Genomic DNA, 20,844 nt, shown 5'->3' with positions numbered 1-20,844 from the left:
ATAATTTTTCCTCAGTTTCATTCGTTTTTTAGATTTTTCTATTTTTTAATAGTAATAATTTTCAAATGATTGTTCAGAATGCACACTGTTGTCATAGTAAGAAATGAAACTTGTGAACTTTCTGTATAATATGAAGAGTTGAAGGAAAGTTGTGCTCCTATAATTTTTCACATATCACCTTATCAGTTGAATGATATCATAAGTGGAAACTAGATTATTTTCAAAAGGTCTCTGAAAAATAATCAACGATATTTTCCCCAAACAGTGTACAAATGATTGCACTTGTAAGTAGAATATAGGATGAAGAAAATAACTTTTGTATACTTTTACTGACTTTTTTATTTGTTACGACCGGTTTCGGTTCATTAAACCATTCTCAAGTAAGTGATACATTGTGTATTTGTAAACTTGAGAATGGTTTAATAAACCGAAACCAGTCGTAACAAATAATAAACTCAGTAAAAATCAGAGAAGAGTTATTGTCTTTATCTTATATTCAATATGAATTTCTACAAAAAAATAGGTCTTCATACGAACGAATTGCACTTGTATTTTCTCATCAACAAAAAAATTATATACAGTTACTTGTATATTCTAATCTATGATGCTTGGTAAGTTAGTTGAAGTAGATACTTTTAATATGGAATACATATGGGGCAAATTACAAAAAATAAATACCTTTAGGAAATATTCTAAAACATATTTATCATAAATATATTTAGATTAAATTGTATATGATCCTGTTAGACAACTCTTTGAAATGTGATATTGTAATTAGTAGAAAAATATATCATCAGTGTATAAATGTTTCATGTGAGAAAAGCCAAACTAACGACTTGTTTATATGTATAGATTCCATTTTAGAAAACTCTCGTTTCCTCAGTGAAGGAAGTATGATTCAAGAAAAGCAGTATAAATAAAATAGTTTTTTACAATTCTTACAATAAAATATTTCTATCAGAACGTTTAATTTTTGAAAACATTATTTCACCATGTATTTTTGTAATTCTTGGAAAAGGTTCAGTGTACCAAAAATAAAAACTGTATCTAGTATTTATTCAACTGCAATGCTGAGATAAGATGGTTGGATGAAAGAGCAATTTCTGCCTTGATGTATCATGCGCAGACGTTGAGTTCTGCCATTTGTTAGGTTAGATTATTATCTCTTGTACTGAGTAACCTTTCAATAAAAGCATTTTTTGTTATTATCATTTTTCTTATTCAATATAACAATATCGGCAAATGACCAAATTTTTAAGTTTATATTTACTTCAAAAATCAATGTAATTTATTTGACTGATTCCAAGTGTTGTATAAAAAATGATTGGCAATAAAAATTGAAGAAATCCTTTGCTGTTATTTTATTGAATTCAAACATACATTTTGTTGATATCTGATGATGATTATGAGTTTTAGCGTATCAAGTTGATTTTTATTGAAGACGAACTCCACCACCTCCAGGGCATTCACCATTGCTTACAACCTTCAAATCTGAAAAAGAGTAAGTACATTTCATGATTGTTGTCATGAGAATTGCAATACATTGGACAACTGCCTCATTATATTAAGGCTAGTTCATTGTTATAATACTCCAATACCAAATCCTGGTCAGTCAGTTGACAATTTGACATGAGTATATTGAACAAAGGAGACAGGGTTTGAAATAATGGGAGTTGATGAATTCATTTGATAAATTGTTTGTGATCCCATTTGGTCAAGCTTGGATAGAGGAAAATGTGTACAAATTCATAATTAATGAAATGTTGTAAGCAAATTGCTTGATTGTATAATTTCACGAGCAAATTTTTTGAAATTATGGTTTTGCACGCATTATGGTCGATTGAGAGTAGAGTACAAAAGATTATAAGAACTCAAAAAATCAGTTTAAAAATTCAAATTTTAAGATTTACGTGAAATAGGAACAACAATTCAGTTTCGTTTCAATCGGTTAAACAGGTCTTATTCATTCAATCACTGTTGAACGCTGTTAACGCTGCCTAGCTTTGAATTGTTTGATCGTTTTTATGCATTTGAGGAAATAATTATTTTAAGTGCCTGAAAATGTGACAGTAATCTAAACCAATATTATGAAAAATGAATGAAAGTAGTGAATAAAGTTACAAACAATTCCACCGATTGTAAAAATACTTTCACCAATGGAAGTTGCAATAATGTATGGCATCGTATTAAAAATTTATTCATAAGAGAATATCATTTTAAGTGTCAGCCTGGGAGTGTTGGCTCACATAAATTAAAGGATTTGTTCATTTATTCAAACTAGAATCAGATTAGATTCAGATAGGATTGACTTGATCTAGTATTTGTTCACAGCTCAAGAAAAGATAAAAAAGAATAACACACACGCTTTAGTTAGTTTTGAGTTTGTATTTTGAGTTTCACAACCAAAAATCACTAATGGTATATCTTGCTAGCGTACACACCAAGCAGGAAATTTACAAGTTTTTTCAATGATACAACTGAGGAATCGTTTACAAATGTTTTTTACAACACACCACATGATACGGTTGTGAAACTACATTCTCTTGGTGGTGTTATCTTTCAACGTGCGATTCCCAACAGGGTAACGAGTCTATATTCCGTTTTTAAACCACCCATTTTACCAACTGAAATGAATCATCGATAAATCATGCTGGTTACTACTGTATCATCCAATGAGCATGTTAGAAGTATCGCCACTATCTGAAGATCTATAAGCAGATAATTGAGCTCTTTTGGAATCATGCTCATATGGATAGATCCAGACCATCTATTATTTTTGGATACTTCCTGGAACTCCTGTTGGAAGAAGTATCAAGAGCTAACATCAGAACTAATATTTGAAGAAACTGCTGGGTAGGAACTTACTGACTATATACTGGCGACCAGGTCACTCAGGAATCATAGGCAACATAAAAACTGATGAGTGTGCCAGGTACGGAACAATAAATCCATATATGTATAGGTCGAGAACGAGTTGTGGGGCTCTTTGGTATGAAATCATATTGAAAAGTGGGCGCATGAATAACATAAAGAACTTATCCGACAGAGCAGAGATTGGCCCAGCAAAATTACAGAGTTACTCTCTGGACAGTTTCCATTGAGAAGACAACAAAAAAAATTGGGCTGTGAGACAAAGACTTTAGCTGCAGGCAATGCAAGACAGAGACATAAACATCACGCTCTATTTCATGCGAATGAAGGCAAACTATTAAAGGACAAACCAAATTATGCCCAGAAGAATACGCCAGAAAGGGACCAGTACAAACTACTACAGAAATGGGAGAAAAAATCAGAGGACCCATGGCACTTGGGAGAAATGAATAGTTTGAAAGTTACAAAATGCTATTCTAATAGTTAACCTCCACACATGCCTTGAGATAAGATGAAAATTCAGCTTTTTGAAAGAGTTTATCACAATGCATATTCAAAACAAAAAAGGAAAACAAAAAAAACAAAAAAGGAAACTGAAATGAAAGATTAAGAATCGAGAACCACATCAGAGATATTTCAGAAAGAAAACCATTTCGATCAGTGGATCCAACTAGCTGGAAGCAACTTTGTAGTGAATCTTTCAGGAAAATAATGTCAGTTTCTAAATCGCTTCAAACGAAATGAGTTCGGGACTCAACGAAAGAAGTGAAAAGTAACAAGATTCTGGTGCAATTTCACATAGATCGTAAATATTAATTGACTTGACTTGTGTTATCACGAATATATATGAGCATCAAAAATGAATCACAATTCAAAAGATTTTGCCTTTCGGTAACTGATGCCAGCGCCCTGCTGCGCTGGTATCAGTGAGTCTCCAAACTATGAGGTAAGTGCCCCAGAATTATGAACCCAAAAACGGAGAAATGAGTCAAGTATAGCAACCTTCTGAATTTGTCTATCCAATATTTCTGCCGTAGTGCGGCAAATTAATGAGATCTCGAGGTTCGAAAGTAAAAAGGACGCCACTCTAACAAGGTCTACGATAATAAGGGTAGCTGTTTTGATAGAGTGGTCTGGGTAGAGTTTGTGGGATCTGAAGAGTAATTCTCGATATTTTATCTTCTTTTCAGGTGACATTTTCCTAACCGGGAGCTGTTCGAGGGCCGATGTTCGAGTAGAACTACAACAAATTCAGCATCATACAAAGTCTATGATTGGGAAACAAATATATCCAATTGATATAGCGAATGTAATGACTCATTGTTAGTTTATTGTTCAAGTTTGAAAATGTCCATATAGGACGAAACTGCATTAACGTTAGTTATAAATAAAAGTGGTAAAAAACATAAAAAATTTCATTTCTCTTTTCGTCATGATCTCCTACCACGTAGTAACGGCTACATCCATCAATTTATAATTCAACAACTTTGTCTCGACAATACCGTCGGAATTCCGAACATTTCAATGAAGAATTTGAGTAGGCCACATTGTGCTTGTGTATATACGCTGGGACCACAGATGTTGGACATGCCATCATCAGCAAATGCATCACAAGTAACAGTTCAAAATGAACTTTTTTATATTGTCTTGTCAGTGAATTTGCTCGTCATTCTGGTGCTAAAGTGATTATTAAAGTTTGAAACACTTTTGGCTCGTTTAGTGAAATAATCCAAACAAATAAATCAATAAACTAGTTTAGTGATCCAATATTCTTTTAGGAATTGTTGTTTGGGTGCAGATCTCTCCATGTTGAAAATGAAGATATGAAGAAATTGTAGATATATAGACACATAATAAAAATAAAAATATTGAAACAATGAAATTTTCGTGACAAAATAGCTATATTTTCAACACGATGAAACTCATTTTCGAGCACTGAAAATGAATTTATTCAAAATCGAAACATTAACAATAAAACAATTGTTTCAAGAAAGATTGATCCGGTTACCCAACTAACCTTTTTGAAAAAAGAACATAATTAACTATTTAAGAAACCACGCGATTGTTTCTGCTCGATTGAGCTGATGAAATTACCGAAGTAGGATGATTCGAAGAGGATTACTTTTGAAACCTCAGGACGAAACATAATATTCAGATATCTATATCTAATACTTACTTTGTGAGTTCTCACAGTTGTAGTTGTCCAAAACGCATTGACTACCAAAACTCTTGTTGCCTTTACCAGTACCATCTCCACCACAAACTGGTTTATAGTCAGTACCACAATCCTTCATACATGGTTTTTTCTTCAATGCTGGTTTGGTAGTTCCCTTGGAGGGACCAGCTTGGACTGCCAGGACAGCCACTAAAATTTATTGTTTCAGTTATGTTAATTGCATATTCCTTTCAAACACAATGAATTTACCCTCAATGTCTATTACTGTCTCTTCATTGGACTTCAACAAGATTTTTTTCGCAATTATATTTCACACTGAGTTTACATTTCATTCGAATATTTTCATTTCGTGAAATTTGAAATGGATTTCTTTAGTTAGTTAATAGGTAGAATTGGATTGAAGCTTCTGGCTCAATTGAATCTAATGAAAACACTTTTTTCATACTTAACTCAAGCACTGTTCCTTGATGAGCGTTTTGTTAACCAATTTAGCATCATCAGGATATGACTAGATTATTCAAATTATTCAATAATTCCCTATCACTATTCATTGATGGGGTCAGTTCTTTCAAAAGAGCACTCACGGCTTTTGGTATTAGATGATCCAAATTGTCTGATCAGAAAATCAGCAAATATGGTCAAGCCTCTACTGTTTCTCCTAATGACCCAGTACTGATAGGTCAATAGAGATATCAATATAGTATTTTCCTTCACAGCAGATATTTAAAATTGATAAAACATGACTCGAATTTAAAGAAAGGTGGTCATCAATGAGCCCAATGTATTAAAAGAGTTATGACCTATTCTGCGGTGGGAGATTTTTTGCTCATCAAAACTACCAAGAAACAAAGAAGACTTCAACGTCTGATTGTTTATATATTTACATTGTCGATGAAACCTAGTTATTTAAAAAGGTATGATGAATACAAATTTGAATTGTTACAGAAAGGTTCAGAGTATCAATGCACAGTTTTTATGAACTACGTGACATACTATCAAAAACAATTTAATCAAACTTTATACCTCTCTTTTCGAATCTATAAGTAAATATTGTATTTCTGCTTGAGGTGAAACATTCAAATATGCTATTGGTTCGTTACAAACCGCCCAAATATTCTATCAAAAAGTAACTTAAAAAAATACTCTTTTCAACATGAGGGATATATCAAGAAACCGACATGTTACATATTCATTCACTATACACTTATCACTGCCTAATAAAAATGTTCCATAAGCGAGTAGATTTTTCTAAAAAACATTCAAGAAAAATTCGATCAAAAATGAACCAGGACGTAAAAATTGAATTCGTCAGTAAAACAGTCACCCAAAATTATTTTTTCTATTAAACTGTGAGTAAGTGAGTAAACTGCACTTGTCATTTGAATACAATTACATAAGACATACAATTGTACAAATGCCATGCTGACTAATGCATCACAAAACAGGCTATAATTGCCTAGCGCGAGTCTACTCCAGTGAGTCATTTTAAAACTCGCCTACAAAAGTCCTGTACATATTTAAATATGTTGGTACCTGAAATTGAGAATAATGTTAATGATGACCACTGTATTCTTTCTTTTGTGATTGAGAAAATTTGATTTGATTTGAATTGACAAAATAGGCATAACTTACTGTTGATGTGATGTGATGTTAGTTCAATTTGAAGGCACCTTAACAGCACATGTTAAAGGAGATCGAAATATTTTATGTTACGAAGTTGAAAATGACATGTAGCTGATACAACAATCAAAACATTTGAACAATCAACAAGTGCTAAATAGCACGTGGATGACCACTATGTCATTTTGATGAAAAGTGAAATTTGATAGGATATAACAGGAAAAACGTCGAAAAACAGATAACCAGCCCAAAGGGTTGTTTTTTCCGTCGGGTATCTGCCACACGTTCCCACAAAAACATAGGTCTCACAAGATAGACAAGGGTTTAGTATTTTTATCAGAGCTTGAGCAAATTGAATGTGTTTGTGGAATTGCTTCCGGACTTTGTCTGTAGGTGACAGAGTGGTGCATCTTACTGAGTCAACTGCAGGCAGAACTTATGACCAGTTGCAATTGGTTTTGTTTGTTTGGGATATTCAGATGGTTCACTTCGTCTAAAATGGCCCACCCAGCACTGACGAGGAGCTAGTACTCCGAAACCGGTCTGTCGGTGGTCATTTCCACCAAATTAAATTAATCTATACTTTTTATATATAGGAAATTATTGGCGACGAATCTTCCAAACGGAAGATGTTACACAGGTGCCTGATAGTTTTACTTCAGCTTTGCGCGGCATTAGCTTGGTTAGCTGTTGTTTTTCAATAGGACATCTACCACACGTACCTTATGTAGTTCTCACATGACAGTCAAGAGTTTGGTATTTTCATAACATCTGAAAAATTGGGTAGATATTTCTTTCTTATGGGTTTTCTTTCATGTTTCATATATCAATCGGAACTAGAAAAGTTTTTTCCCAAAATTTTTTTGGTGTTATTTCACTTGATGAAATACGTATGTTATACTTTAATTAGCATTTAATGCTTCAGTGAAATAATTTAACATATGACATGAAACATTCATACTATTTTCCATGTAACAATTTGACAAATGAATTTTTTGGCATGATATTTGCTAACAAAATACGATTAGAAATGAGAGAAAGATAAACAGGTATTCTTATAAAAAAATATTGACAAGAAGGTTCAATCAGATCGGTCTGTATAGATAACTGCAGATTGTGATTTTAGATTTGCACAAGTATCTTCAACGAAAATGAAAAGACAGCTATGAAGAACACAAAAATACTGATAATCAATGTAAGTCATCTTCGTCACAATCCAAATCAACCAAATCGATGAATTGAGTATATCAATTATTCATAATGCAATTCTGAATATTTTTGGAGCGTTATTGTATTTACGAAATTCCTTCAAATGGACTAAAGTATTGTTATTCTCGTAGGTGTGCTGTTTAACGATGGAGGAATTAAAGAATAAGTGTGTGAGTATTTGTAAAAATTAAAAATGTTTTTCTATTGTTAGTTTTCGGACTTTGTCAAAATAGTATTAGATGTAAGTGTATACAGTGCTTTTCTTCAATGTCGCCCCTCCTTTTATTTTTTGAACGTGTCAACTCAAAAAATGAAATTTGGGATAATGAAGTTCATGCATGAATACTTTATTTCGAAGTGAAATTGTAAGATGGAAACTTTCAAGATTGCGACTGGGCGCCATCTGGGAAAAAAAAATTTAATGGAAAGGAGGGTCTTGTGACACATCTTTTTGAGTCTCTTGACAAATGCTTCATAACCCTATAATATAATGTTAATATCCACAAAATGGCGGAACTTTCAATACATTGCCATTTAACTATATAATATAAGGTAATAAGCTTGAGGTCAGTTCAGAAGATGCTCGAAATGGTTGTTTTGAACTTCTTGATATATGAACAGCCTATCTGATATTTCATTCCGAACATTTTTGAATATAGTAACATCAGTATCTCTACAAACATTTATTGATTGTATGAATTGCCATATGGCAGATAAAAAACAATATTTCTAAAAACATCTATATTAACATGTTTGTCTTCAGGAAAGTATTAAATGTTTCGTCATTTTGTAGCAGGTGAAGATATTGACTTCATATTCTAGGATTCTGAAGTATTCGCCAGGAGCTTCAAAATAATGTATCACAAGATCACCCTTGTCTTTTAATTTTTTTCCCAGATGGCGCTCAGTCGCCATCTTGAAAGTTTCATCTGTCAATTTCACTTCAAAATGAAGTATTTATGCATTAATTTCATTATCCCAAATTTCAATTTTGGGACATTAACGAAATGCACTGTATAGTATAACGTATTGACTTGGTTTTAGTAAATTCAGAATTGAATCATGCATACGTTATCACTCAAAAAAATGGAGAAAAAAAATTGTTAAAAAAAACTTTCCCAGATGATATCACATATCTTTTATTTGAATTTTTTCAAAGAATTAATGTTGTTGAGTTTACTAAGTACAATGTATCAAGTCTTCCTCAAAATGTCCAATGAAAATGAATCCGTCATTTGAACACCTTGAAAATATTTCTTGTTGTTTGTTAATATCCTTTGTTCTGGAACAGATTGAAATTTTCAAAATGAAATACAAAAGCGGGAACAACTGTACCAAAAATCAGTCATTTCTAGGTAAAAAGTAGGATTTTGTGGAGTAAAACATGTGAAAGTACAGACAATAACAGAATAGGACGATTCAAAATAACAAAATTGTAAACAAAATATCACATTTTCCCAATAAATGCTGAAAATGTTGTCCATTACATTGTAAACACTTTAAAATGTTTTTTTGTACGCGACTTGTGGTTGTTTTTTCAATTTCCTGGGGATCCAGATCTTCAATACTCCGAACTATTTGCCGTCGCAATTCTTCTTTGGTAGGCACTGGAGTACTTTATACCTTTTTAAAACACCCCATAAAAAAAGTCAAGTGACGTGAAATCGGGTGATCTCGGTGGCCATCCCACGGCCCTAAACGCCTAAACCAACGATCGTCGAAGAGTTCGTCAAGTTTCCTGGAAACTTCCTGGGTGGAAAGAGCTGGCGCTCCATCCAGTTGAAACCACGAATTCCTATATTCCTCTAAAGGCAAATTTTCAAGAAAATCGGTTGCAATCGTCCTTAATATTTGGAGATATCTCTCAGCATTCAGTATGTCTTCATAAATAAAAAAGCTAATTTTATTGTTCTTCAGAATACAGAAAACATTCAGGTCAAATTTTTCTTGAAAACCCATTTCTTTTGTAACATGAGGATTATGATCAGCCCAAAAATGTTTATTCCTTCTATTGAAAATACCATCCCTCGTAAATTTTGATTCATCGCTCTAAATTATTTTTGACAAAAATTCCCGACCTTCCTGTGCATCAATCAAAAGGGATTCACAAAAATGCATTCTACGTTCGAAGTCTTCTGCTTTTAGAGCTTGAACTTTGGTAAATTTATACGGATGCATTCCGTGATTTTTCAAAATTCGTTGTACCAAAGCATGTGATCTTGTGATCTTTTTCTGCACTGCGAATGGAAGCTTCTGGATATGCATAAAAATATGCCAAAACGTTAACAGTATTGTCCTCATTTGAAGTAACAGGTTTTGGTAATGTTGAAGGCGCGTTTAACATGGAGCTATAGTTAAGGAAATTATTTTGTAATCTTACAAACTTCCTCTCGTTCATTGGTGTTGATTCAGGATACATTTGGTTGAATTTTTTACACGTTCTGACAATGGTTTGATCATTTTGTTCATGTGTATAATAAATAATTTCATAAGAACTTCGTTTGAATAATCGATATTTGCATTCATTTTGTAAATTACTTATAAAAGTAACCGAACTGCTATAAGCTTGATAATTCCACTGCTACCTAAATCTAAATTCTGAAAAAAATAATGTTTCTAGAAGAAGCGACTTTATTGAGAAAACTTGACGATTTAGGTATAGGGACATGATATATCATCTTGAAGCATTTTTCATCATCTTTCAATTTACCGAGTAATATAGAGGGGGTTTTATTTGAAAAAATGAACTTTTGACTAATTTTATGCACAATGGAAATAATAATAATTTTAGCACGCTCTGTATGATATGGAGTCGATTTCTTGGTGTTATTTGAATATTTCGAGTTTGTCCAAACTAGCATCGAAATATCAACTATTCATGAATTGAGAGTACTGATGTACTTAATTTCAATTAAGGCTATATTTTGGACCATATTCAGCACAATTTATTTTTTATCTCGAAAACAGATAGAGATAGGTATAGGACATTAAAAACAAAAAAGTATTAAAATACTAGAGCGATTCCAAAAATATACGGGGTGTTCCATTAAAAAAAATAATTGCTAGGACTTTTTGATAGAAGTGGCAACGCCGCAATGCTGAAAATATTTTAGATCGATAATAACAGGTAAGGAAATGTGAGAGGTGAAATTTTCAGAAAAATCATGCTTTGTGTTTTCCAGAAACGTCTAACCTACCATCGACCGTAAGTCACGCTGTATAGTATAAGGAATTCACTTGGTTTTAGTAAATTCAGAATTGAATCATGCATACGTTATCACTCAAAAAAATGGAGAAAAAAAATTGTTAAAAAAAACTTTCCCAGATATCACATATCTTTTATTTGAATTTTTTCAAAGAATTAATGGTGTTGAGTTTACTAAGTACAATGTATCAAGTCTTCCTCAAAATGTCCAATGAAAATGAATCCGTCATTTGAACACCTTGAAAATATTTCTTGTTGTTTGTTAATATCCTTTGTTCTGGAACAGATTGAAATTTTCAAAATAAAATACAAAAGCGTTATTGAAAATCGACAAGTTTTAACTCATGTAACTGTGCAAAAAAACATTGGAATGATTTCACTCACCAAGCACAATAAGAAAAACAATTGTTGTTTTCATTGCAATTATTTAGACACTGTGTTCTGGTAAATACACTGATGAGATAATAAACATGATCCGTTTTTATATAGTGATCCCCTCTGCATTAGTCCTTGCGCTGTAAACCGCTTTAAATTAATTTCTCACGTGTTAACAATCCAGTTACGGCAAATTCTGACCTACTAGAACTGATTCTCGTCCACTATTTGCATGGTACAGATTACTCATTTAAAACTCATTTATTGCGTAAGTTCCCTTACTGAAACATAGTTTTTCTTTTCAATTATTCTTCCAGGAAACCAAAAATATGAAAAACAAGATTTTCTTTTGTGTTATCATTTGTCGATCTGACAAAAGTAGTAAAAAAAAATGAATAAATGCTAAAAATGCTTCTACAACTTTCCGTTTAACCAAATCAAAATTAATACATTTTTGGAATCGCTCTGGTATTTCAATACTTTTTTGTTAATAATGTCCTATACCTATCTCTATCTGTTTTCGAGATTAAAAATAAATAGTGCTGAATATGGTCCAAAACATAGCCTTAATTGAAATTAAGTACATCAGTACTCTCAATTCATGAAAAGTTGATATTTTGATGATAGTTTGGACAAACTCGAAATATTCAAATAACACCAAGAAATCGACTCCATATCATACAGGGCGTGCTAAAATTACTATTATTTCCATTATGCATAAAAGTTGTCAAAAGTTCATTTTTTCAAAAGAAACCTCCTGTATATTACTCGGTAAATTGAAAGATGGTGAAAAATGCTTCAAGATGATATATCATGTCCCTATACCTAAATCGTCAAGTTTTCTTAATAAAGTCGCTTCTTCTAGAAACATTATTTTTTTTTAGAATTTGGATTTAGGTAGCAGTGGAATTATCAAGCTTATAGCAGTTCGGTTACTTTTATAAGTAACTAGTACTATGTTGCTGTATCGCTGCTGTTCCAATGTTTTGATAGAATCAGAATCAACGAACTTAGGCGCGCGCAGCGTTATAGAACAGTGCTTTCAAAAAATTGTTCTACAGTGACATCTAGTGGCGAGTTACAGAAAAATTGATAGCCTATAAACCTTCTCTATGAAAAATTACTCATACATGTCAAGTTTCATCACGATCGATTGAGCGATGTAATCACTTACCAACCAACCAACCAACCAACCAACCAACAAACATCCATTTTTATATATTAGATTTACAAAGAGTTATCGACGGTGTTTCGGATCATCTTCCAAAATGAATGCAAATATCGATTATTCAAACGAAGTTCTTATGAAATTATTTATTATACACATGAACAAAATGATCAAATCATTGTCAGAACGTTTAAAAAATTCAACCAAATGTATCCTGAATTAACACCAATGGACGAGAGGAAGTTTTTAAGGTTACAAAATAATTTCCTTAACTATGGCTCAAAGTTTCCAGGGAACAACTGTATCAAAAATCAGTCATTTCTAGGTAAAAAGTAAGATTTTGTGGGCCGAAACATGTGAAAGTACAGACAATAACAGCATAGGACGATTCGAAATAACAAAATTGTAAACAAAATATCACATTTTCCCAATAAATGCTGAAAATGTTGTCCATTACATTCTAAACACTTTAAAATGTTTTTTTGTACGCGACTTGTGGTTGCTTTTTCAATTTCCTGGGGATCCAGATCTTCAATACTCCGAACTATTTGCCGTCGCAATTCTTCTTTGGTAGGCACTGGAGTACTTTATACCCTTTCTTCTAAAACACCACATAAAAAAAGTCAAGTGACGTGAGATCGGGTGATCTCGGTGGCCATCCCACGGCCCTAAACGCCTAAACCAACGGTCGTCGAAGAGTTCGTCAAGTTTCCTGGAAACTTCCTGGGTGGAATGAGCTGGCGCTCCGTCCAGTTGAAACCACGAGTTCCTATATTCATCTAAAGGCAAATTTTCAAGAAAATCGGTTACAATCGTCCTTAATATTTGTAGATATCTCTCTGCATTCAGTGTGTCTTCATAAATAAAAAAGCTAATTTTATTGTTCTTCAGATAACAGAAAACATTCAGGTCAAATTTTTCTTGAAAACCCATTTCTTTTGTAACATGAGGATTATGATCAGCCCAAAAATGTTTATTCCTTCTATTGAAAATATCATCCCTCGTAAATTTTGATTCATCGCTCCAAATTATTTTTGACAAAAATTCCCGACCTTCCTGTGCATGAATCAAAAGGGATTCACAAAAATGCATTCTACGTTCGAAGTCTTCTGCTTTTAGAGCTTGAACTTTGGTAAATTTATACGGATGCATTCCGTGATTTTTCAAAATTCGTTGTACCAAAGCATGTGATACACCTAAATCTTTTTCTGCACTGCGAATGGAAGCTTCTGGATATGCATAAAAATATGCCAAAACGTTAACAGTATTGTCCTCATTTGAAGTAACAGGTTTTGGTAATGTTGAAGGCGCGTTTAACATGGAGCCATAGTTAAGAAAATTATTTTGTAATCTTACAAACTTCCTCTCGTTCATTGGTGTTGATGCAGGATACATTTGGTTGAATTTTTTACACGTTCTGACAATGATTTGATCACTTTGTTCATGTGTATAATAAATAATTTCATAAGAACTTCGTTTGAATAATCGATATTTGCATTCATTTTGGAAGATGTTTCGAAACACCGTCGATAAATCTTTGTAAGTTACTTATAAAAGTAACCGAACTGCTATAAGTTTGATAATTTCACTGCTACCTAAATCCAAATTCTAAAAAAAATAATGTTTCTAGAAGAAGCGACTTTATTGAGAAAACTTGACGATTTAGGTATAGGGACATGATATATCATCTTAAAGCATTTTTCACCATCTTTCAATTTACCGAGTAATATACAGGGGGTTTCATTTGAAAAAATGAGCTTTTGACTACTTTTATGCACAATGGAAATAATAGTAATTTTAGCACGCCCTGTATGATATGGAGTCGATTTCTTGGTGTTATTTGAATATTTCGAGTTTGTCCAAACTATCATCGAAATATCAACTTTACATGAATTGAGAGTACTGATGTAATTAATTTCAATTAAGGCTATATTTTGGACCATATTTAGCACAATTTATTTTTTATCTCGAAAACAGATAGAGACAGGTATAGGACATTAAAAACAAAAAAGTATTAAAATACTAGAGCGATTCCAAAAATGTATTAATATACGGGGTGTTCCATTAAAAAAAATTGCTAGGACTTTTTGATAGAAGTGGCAACGCCGCAATGCTGAAAATATTTTAGATCGATAACAGGTAAGGAAATGTGAGAGGTGAAATTTTCAGAAAAATCATGCTTTGTGTTTTCCAGAAACGTCTAACCTACCATCGACCGTGAGTCACGCTGTATAGTATAAGGAATTCACTTGGTTTTAGTAAATTCAGAATTGAATCATGCATACATCATCACTCAAAAATTTGAGAAAAAAACAATTGTTAAAAAAAACTTTCTCAGATAATATCACATATCTTTTATTTGATTTTTTCAAAGAATTAATGGTGATGAGTTTACGAAGTATAATTCATCAAGTATTTTTCATAATGTCGAATGAAAATTAATCTTTTATTTACACTGCGCATGTAACTGCGCAAATTAAACATTGACAAGATTTCACTCACCAAGCACAATAAGAAGTACAATTGTTGTTTTCATTGCAATTATTTAGACACTGTGTTCTGGCAGATACACTGATGAGATAATAAACATGATCCGTTTTTATATAGTGATCCCCTCTGTATTATTACTGGCGTTGTAAACCGCTTTAAATTAATTTCTCACGTGTTAACAATCCAGTTACGACAAATTCTGACCCACGAGAACTGATTCTCGTTCACTATTTGCATGGTACAGATTACTCATCCAAAACTTATTTATTGCGTCTACAAGTAAGTCCCTTTTCTAAAATATAGTTTTGCCTTTCGTTTATCTTTCCAGGAAACCAAAAATATGAAAAACAAGATTTTATTTTGTTTTATCATTTGTAACATCTGATCTCATGTTATCGACCTGACAACAGTAGTGAAGAAAAATGAACGAATGTCAAAAAATGTTCTTCTACCCTTCTTCATGTTCAACCAAGTGAGCTGTCCATTTCATTATATTACAGTTCATCAGGAGATGCTGTCAGGGTTTAAGCGCTAAGTTGTATCAACTATGATGATTTACCGAGGTCGCCTAGGTCATTCAATTAGGCATGGAAATATACAACCCTTTTTCAATAAGGCGACTCATCTATAACGTTGTCTATGAAAACCTTTTCACGGCACAACAGTGCCGTGAAAATTCAGCATTCAGATAAAATTTCATCAAATACACTATGAAAATACTGTTCAGTTGATTTTGCTGAATATTTTGTTTGAGCATATATACAGTTTTTGAAATAATTTTTTCATGAATCAAAGATAGGCAACTGTATAAGAACTTCTTACTGTTAAAAAGTCGGAGAAAACACGTTCAACGGAAACGAAGACGCATGAAACAGCTAGTTGAACTTCAAATTACACTATTGAAAATGATAGTGCCCCATAAAAAGTCTAGTGGTGTCAAATCTAGGGATGTGGGTGGCCATTCTGTAGAACCTCTGCTTCCAATCCATCGACCCGAAAAATTATTATCGATGAACTGTGACCCTACTACTACGCATACTAGACTATTCAATTATGTGTAGATGATGCAAAGGAATAATTTTAAGACACAGACTGAAAAAAAAGCCTTTTTGTAATATAAACATTGAATTACACGGAATAAAACTACTATTGAAACAAATGAACACTGAATTATACAAAAACACTTTTATCTATTCAGTTTGTATTTCAAACATTCGTAATGGAATTGAATTAGATATAACTCACAGGATTGTTACACAGTATCGAATATGAAAGAGATAAAATTACATGGAACACTGGTATACATCCGATGTTTCGGCATGAAACGCTTGCCTTATCGACTCTTTAGTACCAAATCTGAATAACATTATAGGAAATAAAATAAGTAAAAAATGTTTCTATGCTAAACGGTGTGATTGAAAAAATAAAAATATTAATGATGTAGATAACGTACAAAAAACTGAAAAATAATTGTGAAGGTCCGTGATAGTTATCACACCACTCTCCCAGCAATAGAAATATTTTTCAATTGAGAGAAATATATTCTGAGGAGACTATTTATTTCTCCATATTTTTACAAAAAAAAAATTTGGAAGCAATCAATTTCAAAAAGGTAACTCTATATACAAAAATGTGTAGATCATGCAAAGAAGTAACTTTCAAACACAAACTGGTAGGAAAGACCTCTCGAAACAATAACTTTCATATAAACATCGAATTACACGAAATAAAAATATTTTCGGAACGAATACTTTTAGTTGAACACTGAATTATACAAAACACTTTCCTCTATTTAGTTTGTATTCCAATAATTCGTAATGGAATTGAACTAGATATTATTCACAGGATTTTCGATGTTTTGCCGTAAGACACTTGACTTATTGGCTCTTCAGTAACAAATGTGGATACCATTATAAGATAAAACACTCAATTCATACATGAAATTACGACTTTATGTCACGAATGAGTTCAATCTACTCATATTATCGATGATATTATTTGATTATACTCCAGCCAAAGGAATCTTGTTTGAATTGAAAAGGGTCTCCAGAATATCTCCAGAAGATCTCCAGAATATAATGCAACCTAATAGGATTATCGCGTTTTTCCCATCTTCACATAAGACCCATTTTAATAATTCTATTTCCTGTACTGGGTTTAGACGTCTCTCTGACTTTATGCCTCCAACTGTCAACTACGAACTGCCTTATAAAGTACTGTTCCTGAGTAGAGAGGACTGGATCCTCCGGGAGAAGAAAATATTAAGAGCAGATCGTTGTTGGTTCACAGATGGATCAAAAACATCTTCCGGTTCTGGTGCAGGTGTTTTCAGTCGCAAACCCAGGACAGATATATCAACCTGCCTAGAAACCTATGCGACTGTATTTCAATCGGAAATTTACGCTTTTCTGCGGAGAGATTGGAAGAATCCAAGTCAATAAAGTCAATAGTCACAAGTCAATAAAAATTCTTGGACAGTCAACCGGCGTTGGAAGCTCTTGGCACCTACCGAGCAACGTCTAAATTGATAGCAAATTGCCAAAAACGACTCTCCTCGATAGGAATACTTAAAAGATTGTCTCTGGTCTGGATTCCTGGCCATACTGTCCTAGAAGGCAATGAGGCTGCTGACTCCCTTGCAAAGGAGGGTGCTGCAAGCAGCTTCATCGGACCAGAACCTGTCATTGGCATCGCTTCATCTTTGCCAAACGAAGATTGAACACCTGGATGGCAAGAAGATTTGTGGACTTCTGGCAGAAGAGAAGAAGAGTTCGGCAGAGCCGTCCTTTTACCATCTGACCCGAAAGTCCACTCACCATACAAACTAATCGGCTTCGTTAAGGAGCTGGGTTTATTTGGCCGAGTGTGAATAGGTGTGAGCCACAATAAACCCTTGCGTGATGCCGTGGAGGATCCACTAGACCCACTCACTTTGGACCTAACCTAACTTAACCTAGGTCATTTGTTTAATATACAATTCTGATTTTTCTTCAATATTCGTCTGTAATTATTATTTCACCCCGATTTCTGCAAACTGCCCTCAAACGTCGCCAAAAAGCAAAATTTCAATTGTTGGTGTTGGCAATGACGACAATAACTTTCTTAGGTGGTTGTGAAAAACAAATTAGTGAATAAAATTTTCTGATAGAGCCGAATGTTGAATTACGAACTCTCACACATTTTATTAGTGTGCGGTATTTTCTGATATCTTTACACAAATTGATAATACATAGTGATGGATCCTCAGAATGAAGATAAATACATGATATTTATATAACTTTTGTACAAACAAGAGTGTGAACTATAATGCCCTTTTTCACTCGTTTCCTTGGAGAATAGTTTGAATTCCACAAGACCAAATATATACAAATTCAATAGTATTCAGTAGCTCAATAAATAACTTTCCTGATTGCCTTGCAATAATTCATTTTCTATTTATGAAGCTGACCCATTGAAATAATTCTCACGGAGATAAATACCCACCTATACAATTTTAAAATTAAGGGAGGAATATTGGAAAAATATATATCTCATCTACTGAGTTAGTTATCAATTTCAAATGTTTTCAAAATAGTGTTGCAATCAATAAATTTCATCAGTTTTGTCATTTATTATCCGTTTTCGTTGGTCGCGGTATTTTGAATATTTTAAATAATCATAATCGCGTGAAAAAGTTGTTTCGACCCAGGTAAGCTGTGAGGACTATAAACAACATGAAAAAATCAGAGAAATACATAAATTATGAATAGTGGAATACCAACTGCGAAAAACTTCACTCACTTAATTTTTTTCAACTCTACCTTACGTATTTATGGATGTAGTATCCAAGAACTTTGAATGATTTTTCGTATGCTTTTTGCTAGAAAAATACATATGTTACAAGTACTCCACCAATTATCAAAACGTGCTCCGCAACTGTTTTCATGGAGAAAAAGTTTTCTGTCGCCGTGAAAAATTGAAACAGTATTAGTCATAATAATACAATTTATTTTTACATAATAACTACAATGGTAAAAGTGGAAAATTAGAATAGAAGACTATTCATAAATGCATAAATGGTTGGTAGAATATTGTCTAAACCTGATAGTGAAATTATATGTATTTTACGAAAGTAGGTTTTATTATACAGGGTGGCCTAATTATGTGAGGAAGTACAGAATGTCGCTTATAATGAGGAGAATACGGAAAAATGTCACAAAACACAAATGAAAATGATTTTGATCAGTTTTTCATACTTCAATTCAATTCAATTTATTCATTGGTTTCACAGATTACAGTGAAAGTAATATAAAACACGTCACAAATTACATATAGGTGGACATTTCTCATTTGAAACCGACAATTTTGAAAATAGAGTAAGTAACTAAATTAAAATATATCATTGAATGAAAGTATCCAATTAGCTGGAATGAAATTCTTCAATTTTATAAAACATTTTTGACAACAGAAAAGTTTTTGAGATTGTTTCTGAATTTGAAGCCAGTGGTTTTATTTTTAATTGATTCCGGGAGCTTATTGTAAACTCTTACACCATCGGAGATGGGTCCCCTGAGAGTTGCTTTCAAATTATTTCACTGTGTTTTTAGATGGTGGTTAAATCTGGTTGAATAACTGTGATCATTACCATGAGTGTTAATGACTTTTTTATTTTTGAATATGTAACAAGATATTTCCAGAATATACAGGCAAGAGAGAGTAAGTATTTTCAGATTGGCAAACAATGGTCTGCACGATTCCCTTCGACTTTTATCTAATAAAGTTCTGAGGCATTTTTTCTGCAGTACAAATAATTTCTGATCTGCTGATGGTGATCCCCTCAATAAGATTCCATATGTGAGTCATGACTGAATTTCAGCTTAATATTTTTTTTTAGTACGGACAAGTTGAGAACTCTTTGTTCGTAGGTATTTCAGTTGGTTTATTTTACTGTTTAGTTTGGATATTGTTTCTCTAATATGGAATTTCCAATCTAATGTTTCATTCATAATTATGCCAAAAATTTTTTTTGTTTTTTGTTTTTACATTGTTTCAGTTTTACTTTTTTTATTTTAATTAACTTCTGTGTTTTCAATCCTGTCTTGTCTACAGTGGAATATTAAAAAATCTGTTTTGCCACAATCGACATATAATTTGCTTGTTGAGAACCAAAGTATAATTCTTGTCATTAAGTCATTACAGTTTTGTTGGATGTTTTCTAAGGAGTCTTCTGCTACTAGGATCGACAGATCATGTGCATAAAGTGTTAGTTTGTATTCATCTAAGTATTCAACAATATCTGCTTTATATACAGAGAACAATATAGGAGCAAGGACACTTCCATGCGGTATCCCTACAAACAGCATACACTGCTCAAATCTGAGCAGTGTATGCTGTTTTGTCCATCATCCTTAATGTAAGATATCTGCACATATTGTTTTTTCTACCATCAAGTTAAGACCAAAACCATTGATGTGTATTTCCTCTGATCCAATAAATCCAAAGCTTTTCTAACAGTCGATCGTGTTGAACATAATCAAACGTTCTGCTCAGATCGCAGTATATTCCAATTGGACATCTCTTTGTCCAATACCTTTAATATGTCTGTATATATTTCTGTTGTTGCTATTGTGGTTGATTTGGATTTTCGTAATCCATGTTGTTCCTCTGAGATCAGATTAAATCTCACAATAAAGGAGGTCAACCTCTCTATCATGCAATACTCAAATAGTTTTGCAAATACTGATGTAAGAG

General features: G+C 32.8%; 1 protein-coding gene across 2 annotated transcripts; it reads right to left on the bottom strand.

Annotated features, from left to right (window-relative positions):
- Window positions 1-1,346: 1,346 nt before the first annotated feature.
- On the bottom strand, window positions 1,347-15,275 carry LOC141483013 (turripeptide Ici9.2-like). Of its 2 annotated transcripts, none has more exons than XM_074177120.1 (3): window positions 15,127-15,275; window positions 5,048-5,236; window positions 1,347-1,491 (listed from the first exon to the last, which is right to left on the bottom strand). In XM_074177120.1, exons 1-3 carry the CDS (start codon window positions 15,158-15,160, stop codon window positions 1,433-1,435), a joined length of 282 nt encoding a protein of 93 aa, XP_074033221.1. In that variant the 5' UTR covers window positions 15,161-15,275; the 3' UTR covers window positions 1,347-1,432. The 2 variants fall into 2 exon arrangements, with proteins under 2 accessions (XP_074033221.1, XP_074033222.1); XM_074177121.1 differs by lacking the exon at window positions 15,127-15,275 and adding an exon at window positions 11,466-11,606.
- Window positions 15,276-20,844: the final 5,569 nt, after the last annotated feature.

The sequence above is a fragment of the Leptinotarsa decemlineata genome, unplaced genomic scaffold (assembly GCF_025532065.1).
Source record: "Leptinotarsa decemlineata unplaced genomic scaffold, Ldec_3_MD MMD2_tig00002159_RagTag_RagTag, whole genome shotgun sequence".
In the NCBI taxonomy this organism is placed as follows: Eukaryota; Metazoa; Arthropoda; class Insecta; order Coleoptera; family Chrysomelidae; genus Leptinotarsa; species Leptinotarsa decemlineata.
This window is presented reverse-complemented; position numbering and strand designations above follow the sequence as displayed.